The 21,610-nt window shown below is 37.3% G+C and overlaps 1 protein-coding gene across 9 annotated transcripts in view; it reads left to right on the top strand.

Moving 5' to 3' along the window:
• PDE4D (phosphodiesterase 4D) overlaps positions 1–21,610 on the top strand; it is a 1,450,167-nt gene that overhangs the window by 1,231,374 nt on the left and 197,183 nt on the right. For all 9 annotated transcript variants that reach the window (XM_060295794.1, XM_060295795.1, XM_060295798.1 and 6 more), the window contains one exon: positions 15,358–15,394. In XM_060295794.1, coding sequence (XP_060151777.1) covers positions 15,358–15,394 — 37 coding nt within the window. The remainder of the gene's footprint in view (positions 1–15,357; positions 15,395–21,610) is intronic.

Below are 21,610 nucleotides of genomic sequence, written 5' to 3'. Positions count from 1 at the left end.
GCTTCCCTGGTGGTGCAGTGGTTGAGAATCTGCCTGCCAATGCAGGGGACACGGGTTCGAGCCCTGGTCTGGGAAGATCCCACATGCCACTGGGCCCGTGAGCCACAACCACTGAGCCTGCGTGTCTGGAGCCTGTGCTCCGCAGCAAGAGAGGCCGCGACAGTGAGAGGCCCGCGCACCACGATGAAGAGTAGCCCCCGCTCACCGCAACTAGAGAAAGCCCTCGCACAGAAACGAAGACCCAACACAGCCAAAAATAAATAAATAAATTTATAAAAAAGAATTAGTATTTTTTTAAAAAAAACTATCATTAAGAGTAAAAAATTATTTTATAAGAATAGAAACAACTAGATAACAGAAGGTTGCCCAAGTGCTGTCATGAAGAAACATGAAGAAAATTACAGAATAGATGGATAATTACATTAAATATGTGCAGGTTTTTTCCCTCCTAAATTCTTCAGAATGCATTTAAAACTATTTTAACTTCTGGATAACAGTTACTTCTGTTGCTGCACTTCATTCAATGATATGTTATTTGTATTTACAAATACATAGATACAAGTCCCTGGAAAAATTAACAGGAGAATTATCAGTAACAAAACAAATAGAATTTAATCATAAAACTATGAGTTTATTGAATACAAACTGCCTGTCAAACCACATCAGTTGAAAACACGTTTCAATTCGTCTGGATAATGGACCTCTAGTCTCCGTCTTCTGCTGAATAAACACTAACACAGAGAATCCAAAGATGATCCAAGTTGCTCTTTACTCATATCTACATACTGATACATACGGGGGAGGGCGTGGAAGGGGCAATGAAGAGGAAGTGAGCGGACCCAATGTACCATAGAAAACTGGGGCGCACTTGGCAGTCTAGCTAATTAGTCCCCGTCACCATACAGAAGGATAGGACCTCATTTATCAAGGCTTTGGGGTGCCCCATGTGGGCATTCTTTCAGCTAGGAGACACTATCCCCCATCCCCAACTCAAATTTCTACCCTTTCTTTAGCATTTAGGAAGTCCCTCACCACCTCTTGAGCCTTTGTGAGTTTTCGGTTGTAGCTGTTCCTGGCCTCTTCCTATGACTATGGGGTAGAAGGTGGTATTGCCTCTAGTCCTGAGTTTGAAAAAGGAAGAATGATTGCTTATATACCTATTCATCAATTCTATTGCAGGTTACATTATTCTTCATTAGTCTTACTAAGGCATCTCTGAAAATAAAAATAAAAAGAAATGTTGCACCACAAAGGTTCTAGTCCTCACTGGATCTACATGAAAAGTCTGTAACCCCACCTAACTATATTTTTAGATCTTATTAGCACTGATGAGCATCTGTCTCTTTTCTAACCTTGATCTGCCATTTGAAAGTCCTCTACCATCATGTAAACACAGAAAGGTGCTGTGGTCAAATAATTCCTTCCTCAATTCCTGAGTTTTCCCAACTGAGGGAGTGTCCTCACCCCTCACTCAATGGTTTAAGAGTAATGAAACTAGGGCCAGGACATGTGCTGAGGTACCCTGGACCACCACAGGGAACTCACACGGGTTCCAGAGGTATTTTAAATTTTCAGGGAAAATTTAAACGCAGAAACATCTGTCAGTCACCTGGAGAACTAATAGCTTGAAATAGTTCCCAGTTTCAACTTTAGATCATTCCTTTTCTTTCCATGACATCATATCTTTGCAAAACTGGGTTATTGACAATTGCTGTGATAAGAAGCAAGCAATGCACAAAAATCAGCGTGGACCAGGAAGTGAGGGAGGCAGAACATCCAGGCTCATTCCGGAGTGAGAAGTTGTGCAGGACTCAACGAGTGCTCAGTTGTGGAGGCAAAACCTTATTAAATCGTTTGAACTAAATTATTAAGAATTGCCACTGGTAGTTATTTCTTTTGGCCAGTGAGGTGCTGTAAAAAACTACTGAGGTGCTAAGAGTATCATGAATTGAAGAAGTTTGAGAACCTCTGGATTAGGGTGTTTATTTGTGTCCTTAGGATTGGAGCTAAATCAAATCTTTGTGTGAAGAGAAATTTTGTTAAGAGAAAGAAAAAATTCAGCAGATTTTGAAAGCCATGAACTTCCGGATGAGCTCTAGAATTGAGAATTTATCCTATCCTTAATTCTATTAGGACCCCAGGTAGACAAATAATTCATTATTATCAAGAGTGATATCATTTTGGTAGTGAGCCAGATAAACTAGGATTTTTCTTCCACTCCTTGAGGGTTGGCAAGTTACTACTACTACTATTATTATTATTATTATTATTAAGTATTGATACAGACACTAAACTTACACTAGCCATTAAATCCCAAGAAGTCTATTGACAGAATATTCTAAGGTCATTGGCTATTACAGTACTACTACTAGTTGTGCTACCTTTTCTCATCTTTCTGTTGTTTTAAAAATTCCACTTCTCTGTTCAGTCCCTGGGGCCGTTTTATTTCTAGCTCAAAAAACAGGAGGGCCATAAATGGTTAAAAAAATACTTATAAATTAGGTAAACATGCTTATTCAATTTTTGAATTAAGGAATTAAAAATAGCAGCTGAATACACATTTTATATTTCTAATCTCATACTTAAAAAATCATAAAAAGGAAGCTCTAATGTTCTGACATTTTGAATGAGCATGTTTGTTAATGACACAAGGTAAAAATAGTGGATTTTAATGCATTACCACAGCATTTGTTTAGTATCATTGTGCTATGCTCCAGTCTTTTAAAACAACAAATTAATTATGTGTTCTAATATCCCTTGCTTATCACTGCCAAAGTGATATATCCTGAGGTCTTAGGGGACATGAAGAGATAAATATTAGTTATGAAAAGTTCTTAAGGCAGAGGGAAAAAGAAATTGAGATTGACAAAACTTACCAGTAACTCATTATTTTCATGCTAAGGTTACTAAAATGCTATTACGTCTTTAGGAGAGTTTGCCCTAATATTTAGCATCCAATTTCCTTTTCTGAATTTCCTTCATACCCAGTATGCTCCTCAGTGTTTGGACTCTAGTTTTAATTGTGAAAAAAGAAAAAAAACAGAAAAATAGTCACCTGAGTGTTTCTCAACTCCCGTAACTTTAGAAAAAAAGGCACTGTGAAGGTAAACTATTTAAACTTGTAAATGATTGACTATGCAGTTATGCTTTTACCTCAGACTTAATACTTTACACAGGGTAACATCTGCTTTTTTAAAAAATGTGGGAGAATGGTAGCTTAATAATAAAAGTGATTACTCCATAATTTTGTGAGATCAAATCCCTGCTAGAGAGCAAACTCATATCAACCTTGGTCAAGGAAGAGCTGGCTTATTATGCAGTGTATACAATGAACATCATCTCTAAGAGCAAAGTATGAATAAAATTAACTATGCAACTAAAATTAGGAACATTTGAAAACCGTCTTCAATGAAAAAAGCACAGTAACCTGCATAGTGCTCTCAGTGCAGTGTGACCCTAGATGAATGAACCAAGTTGAAAATTATGAGCTTTTCCTGCTTCTTGTAATGGACAAATGGCCATTACACAAGAGGATCTAGTTCTGTCAGTTATAGATACCGTGCCTGGGGACTCTCACTTGCTTTTTTTAATCCCAATGCTCTTTCCTCCATGTACTAAAGGAGACTAAAGTCAAAACCATGCTCTAGTGTTATAAAATGAAAATTTTCTGAACTTTAAATCTTGGTAGTAGGTGGTGGGAATGGAGCGAATGGTGACAGGTCAGGAGAAAGGAGAAAGCTGATTTCCAATGGAGGTAATCTGTGTCTTCTACCACATTCTAAATAAGTATATTGATTGGCTGCATTTTTGAATGAGAGTGTCATGCTTTCACTCAGCAAATATTGACAGTACCTACTTCATGTCTGGGTATCATTTGAAGACACCATAGACCCATGGAAACAAGACAAAAATTTTGTTTGGATGATGCATTCCTGTCATTTAAAAAAAATTCTAGATACTTACCCAGATAGAAAAGGACATTTACCCAGTCAATATTGATATTCCTATGTAAGTCCCTGTTTCCACTAATACATCAATCACTTTAGCTATTGATTTTGTTTGACATTCTTAGATCCTTAGTGAATTTTTCTCAGTGTCTCCTGTACAGTTGTATGAGCCATATAAGGAAAAATAATCACACTACTGGAACATTTATGTGATGTGCTTCTTGAGATAAGATATACCAGGGATTGTTAGTAAATCATCGTCACTAAATCCCTGTAAGATGAAAATTTAAAGATATGCTATTTACAAATATGAAGAAAGCCTTCAACCATGCCTGTGGTTTTTCTTCAGAAAAAGGCAAGTCAAGAATATCGAACACTGGGCTTTGCTATCAGATTCCTGGCACTTTGTGGCATGGTTGAGGTGAGATTCACTGAAGAAATATCCCCAATTATTCCATCCGCCTATTGCGGTTTCTCTCAAGCTTTGTGTCAGCTTCCCATTCATTGTCTTGAGACTTCAGGGTTTTCTTAATCTTGGATGAAGAAGAATTTGTTGTCATTGACTACTGGATAGTTATGTCTAGACATATGTAAGACCTTAACTCCTACAACCTGTCAATGGAAGTAGAAGAGTTAAAAGCAGAAAAAGAGCTGCATGAACTGTTTGTATATTTTGGAGATTAATCCCTTGTCGGTAGCTTCATTTGCAAACATTTTCTCCCATTCTGAGGGTTGTCTTTTTGTTTTGTTTATGGTTTCCTTTGCCATGCAAAAGCTTTTAAGTTTAATTAGATCCCATTTCTTTATTTTTGTTTTAATTTTCATTACCCTGGGTGGTGGATCAAAAAAGATCTTGCTGCAATGTATGTCAAAGAGTGTTCTGCCTCTATTTTCCTCTAAGAGTTTTATAGTGCCCAGCCTTACATTTAGGTCTTTGATCCATTTTGAGTTTATTTTTGTGTATGGTGTTAAGGAGTGTTGTAATTTCATTCTTTTACATGTAGCTGTCCAGTTTTCCCAGCACCACTTGTTGAAGGGGCTGTCTTTCCTCCATTGGATATCCTTGCCTCCTTTGTCATAGATTAGGTGACCATAGGTGTGTGGGTTTATCTCTGGGCTTTCTATCCTGTTCCGTTGATCTATATTTCTGTTTTTGTGCCAGTCCCATACTGTCCTGATTACTGTAGCTTTGTAGTATAGTCAGAAGTCAGAGAACGTGATTCCTCCAGCTCCGTTTTTCTTTCTCACGATTGCTTTGGCTATTCAGGGTCTTTTGTGTTTCCATACAAATTGTAAAAAATTTTGTTCTCATTCTGTGAAAAATGCCATTGGTAATTTGATAGGGATTGCATTGAATCTGTAGATTGCTTTGGGAATATAGTCATTTTCACAATATTGATTCTTCCAATCCAAGAACATGGTATATCTCTCCATCTGTGTTGTCTTTGATTTCTTTCATCAGTATCTTATAGTTTTCTGAGTACAGGTTTTTGCCTCCTTAGGTAGGTTTATTCCTAAGTATTTTCAAATAAAACCAAATAAGCCAATCAAAAAATGGGGGGAACATCTAAATAGACATTTCTCCAAAGAAGACATACGGATGGCCAATAAACACATGAAAAGATGCTCAACATCACTAATTATTGGAGAAATGCAAATCAAAACTACAAGGAGATATCACCTCACACCAGTCAGAATGGCCATCATCAAAAAATCTACAAACAATAAATGCTAGAGAGGGTTTGGAGAAAAAGGAACCCTCCTACTCTGTTGGTGGGAATGTAAATTGATACAACCACTATGGAGAACAGTATGGAGGTTCCTCAAAAAACTAAAAATAGAACTACCATATGATCCAGCAATCCCACTCCTAGGCTTATACCTGGAGAAAACCATAATTCAAAAAGAGACATGCACCCCAATGTTCATTGCAGCAGTATTTACAATAGCCAAGACATGGAAGCAACCTAGATGTCCATCAACAGAGGAATAGATAAAGAAGATGTGGTACATATATGCAATGGAATGTTACTCAGCCATAAAAAGGAAGAAAATAGTGCCATTTGCAGAGACGTGGATAGACCTAGAGACTGTCATACAGAGTGAAGTAAGTCAGAAAGAGAAAAATAAATATCGTATAATATCGCTTATATGTGGAATACAGAAAAATGGTACAGATAAACTTATTTGCAAAGCAGAAATAGAGACACAGATGTAGACAACAAACTTATAGGTACCGAGGGGGTGGGATGAATTGGGAGATTGGGATTGACATATATACACTACTACGTATAAAATAGATAACTAATGAGAACCTACTGTATAGCACAGGGAACTCTACTCAATGCTCTTTGGTGACCTAAATGGGAAGGAAATCTAAGAAAAAGAGGGGATATATGTATACATATAACTGATTCACTTTGCTGTACAGCAGAAACTAACACAACATTGTAAACCAACTATACTCCAATAAAAATTAATTTTGAAAAAAGCAGAAAAAGAAAGGACATCTGTTTACATCTCTGCAAATGTGGGAGTCAACACTGTGACAGAAAATCATTTAAGCAGTTCAGTGCATGATGTTGCCTGCTAGTAAGTGTTATGAATGATCCCAAGACCAAGCCCTTTTAGCTCCTAGTTTTCTTTCCAGGGAGAACAGGGCCGCATGCAGATCTCGTGTTTCCGTGTCTCAACATCGATTCCTCCTTTGGGACTTAGAGAACTCCAGACTGAATTTGTTCTATCCACCAGGGCCAGTTTTGTTTGTTTGGCTGGTTATTTTTTGTTCCTTTGTTTGATTTTTGGTTTTTTTGCCAGGAAAATCAGAAAACAAGCATTATGATTTATGTGTTATCTAAAGGTTCCTGTGGTGATCTTTAAAAAAGTGCAATAAAACTTTCATTCAATCACTGTTATTTTCAATTATGAGTACATTTTTACAGAAGCTAAAAAAGAAGGCAGTTGGTAAAAAGAACTCTTTTGCATCAAATCATGGAGTTAATTCCATGTGTTGACAGCACACTTTTGTTTTATGTCTTTTCATGCTCATTATTTATCTTCAATACATTGAGTTTCCATTCATTTCTCCCACCTACTATAGAGATTAGATAAAATTTCCTACATGTTTCACTATTTCTTGGTGTTTTTTGTTTGTTTGTTTTACATTTGTTTAAAGGTAGCCCATCTTGTACTATATTTATCCAGGAAAGGAACCTGATGTTTCCCAGACAGACAGCTTATCTATAACCCAGCACTCCAAACACCAAAGCACTTTGAAAGTGGTGAAAGGATGTCTTAAAGGTTCATGAACAAACCTCGAAGACATCAGTTTAAGTTCAGGATATTTACAAGGCCCACCATGTTTTGCCCTTTGTGGCTCTAAGTTTCGGTACACTCTTTGGGAAGTGATGTATATAGAAAGGAATATATTCTTAAAATTGCCTGAAGTCTGTATAATCTTTATAGCTGACATAGAATTCTCCTCTGAAGTTTAATACTTGATCCTCAAAACAATCATGTAAGGAAACAATGGAAAATATTAACTCAGTTTCAGAAATACAAAATTCTGCTCAAAAATGTGTCTTGCATATGCACACACATGCACGCCATGAATTAGAATCCAGGTATCTTGACCCTGAACATACTGATTTCGATCAGCAGCTGCTGCTAGACCATACTTTTTGGCATTTGCTGGCCGGCACAGTAGCCTCTAGGTGAGAGTATAATAAGCAAAGCAATTAAACTAAAATCTTTATTTCCCTTTCAGGGGTGGAGAATCTTGATGGCCATTTGGGCAAATCTTTCCACTTAGGGTCTTTGCCAAACAATCAAGTATTTTTGTTACGTTAATATATCAATGCTCTTCTGCCCCCAAGCTTAGAGTAGATTTTTGTTTTTTTCAGTTATATAAAACATTGTCTTCCCTTGGCAAACTTAAAACTGAAGTTTTGTAAAGATTGCTCAAGAGCTGCACTGGTCAAGATGATAGCCACTACCCCAGGTGACTTTCTCTTAATTTAAATTAATTAAAATTAAGTAAAAGTGGCATTCAGTTCCTCACTTGCACTAGCCACATTTTCAATGCTAAGTAGTAACGGTGGCTAGTGGATACAGTATTAGACAGCACAGAGAGAGAACATTTCCATCACAGCAAAAACTTTTGTTTGACCGTGATGTTCTAGAGTCTAGAGTATGTACTTTTATGGGGCTTCAGAATAGCCTGAATCCGTTTGTGCCTGCAGAAAGCAGCATGATGCAGTAGAAGCGAAACGGTATTTAAAGCCTGGGTTTAAATCCAGCTCCACTGCTCATTTTCATGCCTTGGGATTTCATGACTCACAAAGACTTCAAAAACCATCTGGGGGACTGACCCAGGGTTACTAAGTGCTTACTTTGCCAGATAAATGACTTTATTTATTTAACAAGGAAATTCCCGTCGATACACACAATCATTTTATTTTCCAAAGGCATTTCACTAGAATTCTTTACAAAGGGAGTGGCACATATTCTCAGAATAAAGGAGAGTTTTCCAAAGGAATATGGTTAGCTTTTGTTTTTTAATATGACTTTTTAAAAATCCTTACTCCATGTTTCATGTTTATTCTCACCTTCACAAGGACCAATGAGCATTCTCTTGGGCCAGTACCAGGTCTCAGCCTGGCATTTGGAAACCACTGAACTCTGCCACTTGCCAAGGGCATGACCACCGATGAGTTACTTAAGTTCTCAGAAACCAGTTCCTTATCTTAGGATGGGAATATGAGCAACCATTTAGTGCAGAGTCATCAGAATTAAATACCGTGTTAGTAGAGCAGGGTCTGGTAATAGTAGGCATGCAGAAGACATACTGCTGTCACTCCTCTCCCCATTTGATCACACCCTTCCTTTTAATCTCCTGAATCATTTTACCTCATGCAGATCTTAAAAAATTGTTGTTCTAGCTACCCATAAATCTTTTCCCTGGGAACCCATCCTAGAGAAAAACCAAGAAGGCAGAGCCACTGACGGTAAGAACGGGCCTGTCAAATAAGATAAACTAGAAAAGAAGAACCTGTTCCTACAACAGAGTGAGGGCACTTGTGAAAGATTGCTGTGTACTTGGTCCTTTCCCCGTCCTCCTTCCCCCTCCCCCCGCCCATGGAGGTCAGTCATCAAAGTTCTGTGACAATAATTTGTGACATCAACATGTCTAGAAGGACCCCTTTCTTGTATTAGCTTTTATTAAACAAAATAAATAGGCTTAGCAAGTGTGTCTCTACATGTGCAAAACACTTAACTTCTTACAACTGGAAAATCTTTTGCTGAATAATTCTGAAAACAGATGACCTTTCATGCCATCATTTAACTAACAAATTTGAGGCCATTTATTGGCATCATGTACGTTCTCTAACGAAGCCTAAATTTTTGTTTTATGACAAATAAAGAAGAGATTACACTTCAGACTAGAGAATTTTTGCTTATGTTGCATTAGCTCCAATTTCATTTACTTTCTCATCAGTGTATGTGATATGAGCACACATGGGCCAAAAACTGAGGGTTTTGTTTGTAGAATGTTTTTGGTCAAATATCAGGCCAAGGCCTTAATTATTAAAACTGTGAATAAGAAGTGAGCAAATGATTTAGATTTCAGAAGACTAAATAACTTCCAAGGTCACATCCCTTTCTAAACTTATACGATATATTTTTGTCTTTTTAATTTTTTAAGACTTCAGACAGCATTTCTAGTTTCACAGCAAAATTAAGACGAAGGTATAGAGATTTCCCATATACTTTCTGCCCCCATAACAGAGTGGTTCATCCGTTATAATTGATGAACTTGCATTGACACATGATTTTTTTTTTTTTAGATTTTTTTTGATGTGGACCATTTTAAAAATCTTTATTGAATTTGTTACAATATTGCTTCTGTTTTATGTTTTGGTTTTTTGGCCACAAGGCATGAGGGATCCTATCTCCCTGACCAGGGATCGAACCTGCACCCCCTGCATTGGAAGGCGAAGTCTTAACCACTGTACCACCAGGGAAGTCCCCCCATGATATGTTTTTAATCTTAGGAAGTATACCTTAAAATGTAATATTTGCAGAGCAGTTGGTCTTTGAAGGGTTTTTATATTGAGTAAATATAAAATATAGTAAAAATATAGCAAAATAATATAGTAAATTTTCTTTATGCGGATAAGTATGGTGGTGGGTACAGTACCTTTATCTCCCTCCCACCCCATTTGAAATACAGAGGCAGAAAATCAAAATGCTTTCCCTAGGATTATACTCACATGCACACACAATATATACATAAATACATTTATATGTAGATGTTTACATATACATGTATATATGCACATAAATGCCATCTCCAGAGGCCTTTGTTACATATGATATGCATGTAGTCTTGCTACACCCTGAATATGGACATATGATATTAAACTCTCAGCCAGAATTATCACCTCAGTAGGAAACCAAAAATTATTTTATTTCATTTTATTATTTTAGCTTAGGGTAGAAGGACATGAAAATCAGCAGGTGGGTAGAGATTGTTTAGTTTTGTAAGTCATTTTAGTAATTTTTTTGTTTTAATTTTTTTTTGCATTTATATGTTAACTCTTCCATTTGTTGTCTTTATGGTACATATCATCTTTATGAAATGGAAAATGCCTAGAGATTAGGCATTGTTTGGGATGTGCTTTTGGCATTGATAAATGCCATTACTGGTGCAGAATTGCACAGTGTTTAAGCACAGACCCACCAGAGTCATATTGCCTGCCTTTGAATCCTGACCCCATCACGCCATGGGCATGGTGATTTTTTTGGTCCTTCTTGGGCCTTCCATTCCTCATGTACAAAAAAAATTAAATAGGAGATAATCAGTGAAATGTGCTTTGCACAGTTCCTGGCACAGAGTAACCATTTGATAAATATTGGTTATCATTATTGTTTTATAAAAATTATAACTGTTTGAAAGTAATACCATTATTATTTATCAGTTTGTTGGATATTTGTACTCTGATTTTTTAAAATAATTATATTGAAAGCCCATTTAAGAAATAAAAAATACTGGGAACATATTAAAAGGGCCCCCAGAGCTGAAATAAACAAAACATTGAGTGACTTTCCTGGGCATCAGTGAAAGGGATGCCAGGATTAGTTACCACTCAAGCCTATTAGGAAATTACAATTCAAGGACAAAGAAAGCTGTTTCCTCATAAAGTTAAGAACTTGGATGACTTCAGTCACCTGTTTTTCTAGAATAAGTATTAGTTTATTTGTCTGTTAAAACTGGGGAAAGGGCTGTAATTGGTTTCTTCTTTTGGTGCTGATTTGGAATATAAACACAAAGGTGATCTTCAAGTGAGGGTAATCATTTCAACCTGATGATTGATAACTAGTTAGCATTATCGATAAACTATCAGAGTTGTGTATACAGACATGCACAAATGGCTTGGAATTTGACATTGAAAAATTTCAAATTGAAAGATACTACTGTACACAATACTGAACTGCTTTAGTTTTGATCTTATATTAATTTACATTATTTTTAGTTCTCAGTAAAATGTTGCTGGACATTCTTTCCAAAATACAGGTTTCTGTAGTTGTGATTTTGACCACAGGACCAAGCTTTTGTGTTAAAGGGATTACTTTAATTCTAAGTGGCAGTAGCATCAAAGAGGAAGATCACTTTCAGGTATGGCTGAGGTTGGCTTTGTGTTATAGGAACTTCAGTCCCTGGGGTTCCATAAGGCGAAAGGACTAGTTAATTCTTTTTACTTACAGTGGAGCTAGTTCTAAACTAAAAGGCCAAGCAATGCAGAGAAGCCATATCCTCAGGTGAATCTGCTACCGATGAAGCAGAGTTTTTCATTTGTGTTTTGTTTTAGTAGTATTTTGTTTACTAGAAGTTTATGGAAATCATAATACCTCCTTCAACAGTAATTTTAAAAGCCTCATTATATTCTTAAATGTGACATTTACATTTTCTCAGAGCCCACATTATTTTTTTGGAAAAAAACAAATCATTACAACAGTTATCTTTGGATGGCTCTTAAAATTTTTCTATATTTCCCGAAGTTTCTACAGTAACAGTAACACAGTTAATATGTGTTTTATATTCAGTATATGTATAAATGTTAGCTTTTACAAGATCAAGTACATTGTGTATGTATTTGTTTGTTTATTTTCTATGTCTGTACTTCTGTGAACATGGGAGTAAAGAGTGGTGAGTAGAAAAGTTCCTCCTGGGGCGAATTCCTGGGTGTTGTCAAGCAGGGCTCCCAGAAGCATTTTTATGCTTCTAAATGCATTTTTTGTGTTGGGCTCCCAGTAGCATTTTTATGTGCATATTAAAAATAAGAACATACTTGTTCTCTAATGACTCTCTAATTTTAAAAGAGGTGGATCAAAGATGGTGATGAATGGGTGATAGTTTTGAGTCTAAGGGAAGAAAGACACCAGGATTTCACAATACCACTATCTTAATCCTACTGACAAACTCCAGAGGAGAATGTCTTTCTGGTTTTATAGCCAGAGAGAGTGAAGCACAGAAGATCAAAAAGTTTGCACAACATTCAGGAAGTAAGCCTCAGACCATGGCATCTCTTCAAAGCACTAGTTCATCCAGCCACTTACCATCCTGAAATTTGCAATGCGTGATATTCAGAAGCAGCAGATACTTTGTGGCCTCTGATGCTTTTCACAGCTTCGTAGGATTAGAAATCTTCTCTCAATAAAGTATAAACTTTCTTCTAATTAACTGCTGGTTTGGTAAAAATAAAGCGTGGAAAGGCCCTTTTCCTTCTGGTTTGGTAATAATAAAGCGTGGAAAGGTCGTTGCCTCGTGTGTTTCAAACACAATTTTGAAATGAACTAGGTTACAAATCGGTATTTTCAGGCACTGCTGTTGGTTGAGTTTATTTTGCAAGAGGGCAAGAGGCTTTTCCCCATTTAAGTGCTTAAACAGTTTTCTGGATCCCAGTGAGATGTCTGTGAGGGTTTGCTTTTTGATTTCTCTCTTTCAGTTTCTTGCCAGTGTTTCTGGCTTCTTATTACAGAAAGAATGAGGGTAGAAATGAAAGCACTGTAGTAAATAATACAAAAGTAGCGGAAGGATGGCCAGAGGCATAGGGAGTAGTTCTATTGTCATCCCTCCCTGGAAGAACAGGAAGTTCAGTGGTGTGCTACTGTACTGAGCCTCCTATCCCCACCTCCAGTGGCCAGCAGTGCAGGCTCAGAACTCCGCAAGCTTCTCTTTGAGGGAGGGGAGAGGCTGCCCCTGCCCCAGGGGCCAGAGTGGGTGGCTCCAGTTCAGCCCATGGTCTCGAGGGCAGGCTACCGACAAAGGCTTGGACAAAGATTCTGTCATTATACATTCGGTATATATTCAGAGATAATGTATTTTTTTTGAAAAATTTATTTATTTATGTAAGTATGTTTGGCCGCGTCGGGTCTTCGTTGCTGCGTGCGGGCTTTCTCTAGTTGCGGCGACTCGTTGCGGTGCACGGGCTTCTCATGGAACGGGCTCTAGGCGCGCAGGCTTCAGTATTTGTGGCTCGCAGGCTCCGTAGTTGTGATGTACAGGCTTAGCTGCTCCATGGCATGTGGGATCTTCCCAGACCAGGGTTCGAACCTGTGTCCCCTGCTTTGGCAGGCAAATTCTTAACCTCTGTGCCACCAGGGAAGTCCCTATTCAGAGATAATTTAAACCTTACATAATTTTGAAAAGAAAAGGATAGGTTATTTATTGAGGACATTTGCCACTGAATTGCTAGAAATAATTCTACTGTGACTAAAATGAGACGGTCTTGAGATATTTGGCAAAAACAATTTCTGGGTAAGTCAAGAGTGAAATATTTCCATCACTAAAATTATAACTAATTTTCTTCATGCTTTGACACGGAAAGAAAGGAAGACTGATAAATTACCCTAAATATTGTATATTCTAAATAGATATTTTATAGTGCTTGGGAATGAAATACAACCAAAGATAGAATTAAGTGTTTTAATACACATGCACATGCTTTTCAGTTTAGAGTGATTCAAGTCCAGTGTAATTCATGTGAAAAATTAAAAGACTTATTTCCAGGGATTGATTTCAGAATGATACTGTGCCTTGGCCAAGATGACTAAGTTCTTAGAAAATAAACTTTGTAGTCGGGAAATTATAAAGAATAAAATGGAAGCAAAGACTGTACCTCGGGAAAATATCTAGATTTCGTATTAGTTAAATTTTGGCCCTCTGAATGATCTCTCCAAAGAGCAGTGCCCCTCAAAAATGTAACTGTGGAACGAAGAGGGTGCAAAATAACACACGTTTCCTTTAGAGTGTGTTCCACCCCTTTTCTGCTTTATTTTTCCCACACTTTGAATTTCAAGATCTCTGTGTAATTTGATGATGCCCTTAACAACTGGTCTAATTATTGGCAGCAATCCATTTACTAACGTCATCCATATGCTGCCTGGGCCGAAGCATATTTCATGAGTGCTGTTGTAGGTCACTCAAGCCCTTTCCAGAATTGTTCATGAGTGAGTGAACCATTTAGTTGCAATATTCTCAGTTAGGGTCATGTCCGGAAGCTTTCTGTGTAGAGTAATTCCATTCCCTTTTGATTAAAGAGTTCCAGCTAGCTAGATCAAGAAATATCCCGTGGAGAGTTTGGAAATCCTTCTCATGAAGTATTCATACTAAGAAACACCACGAAAGAGCTTTGGGCCTGGGTTTCTTACTTTCTTCCAAGCAGAATGTTCACAACTTTCCTTGCCTCTCCCTGTCCCTCCAAGACACGTCATGCTGACACCTTGCTCCTGCATCCTCGGCACAGTGTCACTGAGGTTGCTGTAACAACAGCACACACGGGGTAACATTCCCCCGTAACTACGGCGGCTGGGACGTGAGTCAGTTGAAAAGTTTCACTGGTTTTTATTAGAGTATGACGCAGTCTTATGTCATCCACAGTTCCAAGCCCATCCAAGGCTCACACATGATGATGCAGAGCACCTGATGCTCATCACCTTCCAACGTTAGATGGTCCAGGGACCTCTCACCAGAGCCATTGCCGTTGCTGGCTCCTTCCATAGTGCCCTTCAGTAATACTTACCATAAGCAGCAAAGAGTAAAACTCAGGCCCCGCTGCTGGAACTCTGTTTCTACTGTTATATATCCCGTGTGCATAATAAGTGCCAGTGACCTTGGCTGATGATCAAGAAGCCCCTCTTTTCACCCAGGGAACTGGACAATGGTTAACATCCCAGAAGACACATCTTCACACCCATGACTGAGAAGAACATGTGTTGAAGAATAAGGATGGAATTACTGTAATTCTCTGTGGGGATTTATGAATGAGAAACTTACTGTTTAATATTGCTTGAAAGTGGTCCTAGAGTGATCAGTGCCATCTAACGTGGGCTTTGGTTTGTTTTTCAGACATGGAGATGACCTGATTGTGACTCCCTTTGCACAGGTAAGCCCAGCTTGCTGAATGGACAGGTTTCTCACTCATCTGAAAATTTAATTGTGGGGGTTTGTTCGGGTTCTTCATTTCATTCTAAATCAAACACAAGTACAAATACAAATTCTGTGGTTCATTCCAGTAATTTAAAAGCCACGCTAGAGAATGTGACCTTTGCCATATTGGTCTGTTTCCTATAAACCCATAGACCCAATGGGAATCTTTGCTTCAAATTACAAATTACCCAAGTGACATACTTAAATGGGACCACATTTCCTTAACTGACATAAGCACTAAAAGAGGAAAGCTATATCATGGATTAAGTTACATTTAGTATAATTAGGTGCATGGTCAGTTCTTGAAATTCCGGATTCCACTTCAACCTGATGCTTTATTGACTCTTTTTTTAAACACGTTATTTGTCCAAAGATTTAACTGAGTGACACATTTGTGTTTATTTATTCCTTTTAGGTATACAAATCATGAAAATACTTTAACCACATGACAGAAATGCTAGAAGGTGAAAAAAACATCTAAAGAATTTTGGAATATATATGAAGTGGTTGATAACCCGATATTCTTTGTACAGACCAGTGCTTCTCAACTCTAGCTATGCAGTAGAATCATCTAGAAAGATTTTATCCCATGCTGCACCTCTGATCAATTGAATCCAAAAATCTGGGGGTTGGACCCAAACACCTGTAATTTTTAAAGGCCCCAGTATTTTCTGAGGAAAAGTTGAGAGCCACTGGTATGGACAGACTATGGATAGAATGGGATAAAACTGATTCAACCTGGGGCATGAAGCATGTTTAAAGCCAACACTGACTGTTAATAGGAAATGTTAACTATTGGAATACAAGTGATCTAGAGGGTTATAAAAATCATAATCAAGGCTACATCAAAACTAGCTCTACTGCCTTGGGCAACTCACTTAACTTGCCTAAGACTTCTTTTTTCCAACTGGTAAAATTGGGGACTCAGCTGGATTAAGATAGCCAGGGCCCAGTCAAAGCCCATCACCTACTCTTGCTAAATGAATGAACTTGGACAACTGACTGAACTTGGGCAAGCCTGGTTTCCTCCTCTGTGAAATGACACTTACAAGACTACTCACCTCATAACATTGTCAAGAGATTGAAATAGTACCAAGCTTGTAAAACGCTCAGCACAATTTCTAGAAAATAAAATACTTACTGAATTTTGTGTTGTTATCAGTAAGGGTTCTTTCATCTCCAAAACGTCATAATACGCATTGTTTTTAAAAAATGCATAATGGCAGGGTTTGGATAGCAGTATTATGTATGATTCTTCCACTTTTTCAAATTTCCTGAAATTTTTTAATTGCTATAATTTAGACCAAAATTTTAATGAGTCAGTAAATAGCGAAGTATATAGTGATCTTTTTCATTGATGCAGACAATTAAAGATAGAATGCAACCACCATCCTTTTAGAAGGTTAATGTCTCATTTGCTTCAAGTTTTGCTGGATATCATTAGTTCTTTCTAATATCTATATTTCTATGTTCAAAACATTTACAATCATATGTTTTCATCATATTTTGTGATAGCAAATCTTACGAAGCTAAGGACTTTTAATTAGTTGCTATTGAGGACCCATAACTTTATATCTAAGAGCTCAGAGCTCTTAGATATAGAGCTCTCAGTAGACAGAATAAATCAGGCAAAATAATATATAAATGACCATCACCAAATGTAGAAACAATCATTCCAACTTGAGTTTATTTAGTTTATTATTCTCGCTTCTAACTAAAATCTCTAGGTATTGTTGTAAGAAAAATATATAGAAAAATATGGAAAAAAATAATCTGTATATGATACCTTATCATCTTACTTCAGGTAGTTTGTATGAATCTCCAATTAACTGGTCAATAAATTTGACTTGAACCTTGCTATTAGCACCCTTAAATTCTAAGGAAATCTAGTCTTTTACATAATTAGACTTTTTTTTTAGTGTACTTACAGTCTCCCAAAAACTAATAGAATTTCAGTATACTGAGAGATATATATATGTAAAATATCATTTAGTCTGTGTTAGTGAACTGTTTAAATAAATAAGATATATACTTAATGCCCTTGAAATTGGAACTTTGAATAAAACCAGCTCTGTGTAATTTGTAAGCATATACGATGCCTGAAAATAATCCTGGAATCTATTTAGGAAAGTTTGCTTATGATTAGCTTAATGACTCATGACACCTTATAGAAGGTGGTTATTGCCCCAGAGGCTGCAGATTCTTTTTCAGTGGCTTCGTCACAGTTTTCACAAATGGCCTTTTACTAGGGTATATGATCTAGAAAGCTCTACTAGAATTTTTTTAAAAAAGCCTGTTTAACCCTGAACAATTTTGATAGAGTATCTTTGGGGAAGCAGGTAAGAAAGAAGGCCCAGTTAGTGGCAGTTGTCTATGGCCTTCTCTTCAGCCCGATTGGGTACCACTAACTTATTTCATTGACCTAATCAATAACTCCTCAAATTTTTAATACAGGCTGGAGTATTCACCATTTAATGCTAAATATTATAATGCTTAATCTGTAAGATGTTTATGTCACTTGAATTGATACCAACATTATTTGGTCAAATATACCAATGGACAGAAGACAGTGGACATTAGACAGGTCACTCAGGGAAGTGTTCAAATAGGCCAAAGAATTCCCCCCTTTCCCCAGCATGCTTTGGGGTTTGGAACTTCACTCTAGATCATTCTGGTGAAAAAGCCATACTGCTTTCAAAATAAAATCCTTTGCATAGAAAAGAAATATAAGCAGAAGGAAGAAAAAGAAAATTTCCTATAATTCCAAACCCCAAAATAACTACTATTCACATTTTACTTCTATCCCTTTCGGTTTATTTTTCTGTGCCTAATTTCCTTCCCATAATTCTTTACAATGGGCCTCCCACTCTAAACTGGTCAAAGTCTCTTCCCAAGCCCATCTTATCTTCTGCCTCCTCTTGAGAACTTATTTCTTTATGCTTGCCTTCATCTCCAAAACACGAAAAGATCCCTCCCTGTTGTTTCCCAGTCCCAGTTTACTGTGAAGCTAAGAGAATAAAATCTTAAGTTACGAGAGAATTTAGGAAGACGTGCAAGGTCATATTCCACTTTGGTGGATAGGGCTGAAGAATCGTGCACAGACGTAATCTTCAGCAAAGATCCTACAATACAAGATCCTACAATACCCCTCCATATTGTATTCCCAAGTCTAAAACACTGCCAGGGTTAGAAATTCTTGCTGGTGTTCAACCTAAACACTTTTCCACTTCCAATTTCTTATGTTTTCCCCTATAAGCTCAGAATCCTTTTGATCCCCAGGAAAATAAATATTTTATTGGTTTCCATTTTGAACTATTCTCCTGTGTTTGGGTCAAAATCTTTTGGTTTGGATATTCCCTTAGGATAAGTGTTGACAGGGATGATGCCGTGTCACCTGATGCCAGTCGGCAGGTGGCCTTTTCCTCCCAAGGGTGTAGTCACAATTTGGCCAGAGTTCTTGAGGGGACCAAGGAGGCACAACACTGATGAAATGTAGGGAACCCTGCTTTGTAGTCAGTTGCCTTCAGCCCCACCTGTCCCATTATTTGTGTTGCATCATTTGTGACTACCTTGTAAAACTCTAAGTCAACTAGAATCCTCCTCTGGAGGTGTGCAATAAAAGAAGTGGAATCTTTGGTTAAGGAAAAGGTAGGAAATATCCAAGTATTATCCTGGATCCTTGGAGAGACCTTCATGTCATTCAGACTGAGCAGATATGCCTGATTTAAAAATACAGGGTAGGAACAAGCAAGTCATTTCACCTTTACTCTCACCAATATACAGCACGTGGGATAATTTTAGGAAAAATGCAGTGGTTATTAACCCTGTAGAACATTACTGTTCCTTGGTACTTGGACATTGTCAATTTTATAAAAATGCCCTTGCGTGTCTCTTCCCCATTTCACCCAGAAACAGGAATCTTGTGGTCTCATCATTGAATCCAACAGGCTCTCCCTGCCGGGCTAAGAAAGAAGAAAATCATCACATTTCAGTTGCTTATACCTGTTAGGTTTTTTTTATCCTTCATTAAAATAAATTTCAGTAGCATGTTCTAGGAATCTAAGTACTTTGGGAGTTGAACTATACGAAACTATCAATATTCAACCTTGGCTGACATATAAAAACAGCAAGTTCATATGGTTTAACCAAAATGTAACTTGGAAAGAGGTTTTCTATCAAAATGACCTCTTTGTCTTGTAAATAATCATAATTTGGCTCCAGGTTTTTCTGGAGGTAAAACCAAGGCAAGGAGTTCTTTCTCCCTCCTCAGCCCCTCCCACCCCACCCAACCCAAGTCCTGTGGCAACTCATGGTCTGTGTTTTAGTGCCATCTAGTGGCATAAGGTGTATTTGGAATCAAAAACAATCCTCAAAACAATTTTTTGTTTCTTTGTTTTTGTTTTTTTTGGTTATTTTTTAAGCAGGAGTTTTTTTTTAACACGGATGTTATTGCCACATCTTTTTTTTTTTTTAAAGCAATCTCCTCTTCAAATCTTTATAAGAATTTATTATTATATACGTACACATTTCTTTTAGACTAGTGTGTTCAGATGTTTAACTTTTTAATGAAGTCCACATTTTCCTGCCATTTTCAGTGAATCTTATTGGTTAATAAATGTTTAGGGATACCTAAGAAAATCTGAGATTAGTGTGTGCAAATAGCATTTAATCCCTCTCACAGACCAGTACAACTCTGTGCAAAAGTTTTCCATAACAATGTCATCATTTCTTTCCTGAAGTGTATTATTTCTCCTCATTCCCAATGTATTTTGACCTTGACTGATTATACTTTTGCTTGGAGGGGCAGAAGAGAAAGAAATGACCTTCATTTTCTAACGGTTGAGCTGTGTGGGAGAAAACTTCAGGGACCTTTTTGGGTAGCAAGCATTAAAGAGTGAAGAAAATTATAGGAGCGTCAGAGCCCTGACTATAGCTCTTAGAGGGCTGAATTCAAGAAGGGTGAGAGCTGCCCTGTAACAAAAGCGAAGAAAGATTGAACCCTAACTAAGGGGCTTGTGTAAAACTGTTTCTAGTTCTTCCCCACAGCCTGTAGTAGTAGATGCCTCACTCTTTGTGTCCTACAGTGCAGGCGGGAACAGAAAAGACTAACACAGTGCCTTTGGGATGTGGTCACCCAGGATCACTCAACTCGGCCTAGGGCAACACCCCCTTATAACATTTGGTTGAGACTTTTATTTACACTTCTTGCCAGTATCATGTGTCATAGTGCAGGCGAGAATAGTTAATACTTAACATAACATGTATAAAATATTATTTGTCCTACCACAAAAACAACAATATAATACTTGCACACATAGGGAATGACGTAGCTGCAAGGTTATTTACTGCAGCAGTGTTTGTAAACGTGAAATTTAGGAGACAATCTAAAAGTCGATGAGGAGAGGGCACAGGCAGCTGAATGGAGAAGGGGCTGAAAGGGAAATTTCTTTCTTCACTTTCTATTTTGAAATATTTCATCCATATAAGAGAAGCTATCTAGTGACTTTCTAAAATATAAAGAATAGTACTCAAATCAACAGTTTAAGAAATAGAACAGTGCCAAGATTTTAATGCCCTGAGTGTCCCTCCCTGATTTCATCTATCTGCCTCCTCTCAGAAATCACAATAATTTTGCTTTTGTCTTTGTTATTGAGAAAGAGAGAGACAGTCTACTTTTGCTTAAATTCTGTACCATGTGGGGATAGAGATTATGCAAAAAATAAATATAAAATTTAAAAATTAAATTTAAATTAAAAACCAAATTAAAATCATCTAATTTAATATCTTTATTACCACAGAGGCAAAAACCTGTATCCAGAAAAGGAAGTGGAGTAGATCTTTCATGAAGTAATGCTTCCTTTCAAATGAGCAGAGAACATGAATTACCTGCGCTACCATTTCTGTTTGCCCAGCTGTCAGATGCAGCGCACTTACTATAATTTATTAAAATAAAGTTCTCTGAATTCTGAGGTTAAATTTTTGCCTAGAATAAGGATCGATCGGGGGGGTACAATAATCTTATTTAAAATGCTTTATTAGTGTATTTGATATTCAATTCTTAAAGCGTAAATTCAGCCTGCATGATTTGCCAGATTTCTTTCTGCATCACTCAAGATTTCACGCCTAATGAAAGACATCGTGGTTTGATGTCAGCAGTTGGCTATTTGAATAC

This window comes from Globicephala melas, chromosome 3, assembly GCF_963455315.2.
Source record: "Globicephala melas chromosome 3, mGloMel1.2, whole genome shotgun sequence".
NCBI classification, from domain to species: domain Eukaryota; kingdom Metazoa; phylum Chordata; class Mammalia; order Artiodactyla; family Delphinidae; genus Globicephala; species Globicephala melas.
This window is presented reverse-complemented; position numbering and strand designations above follow the sequence as displayed.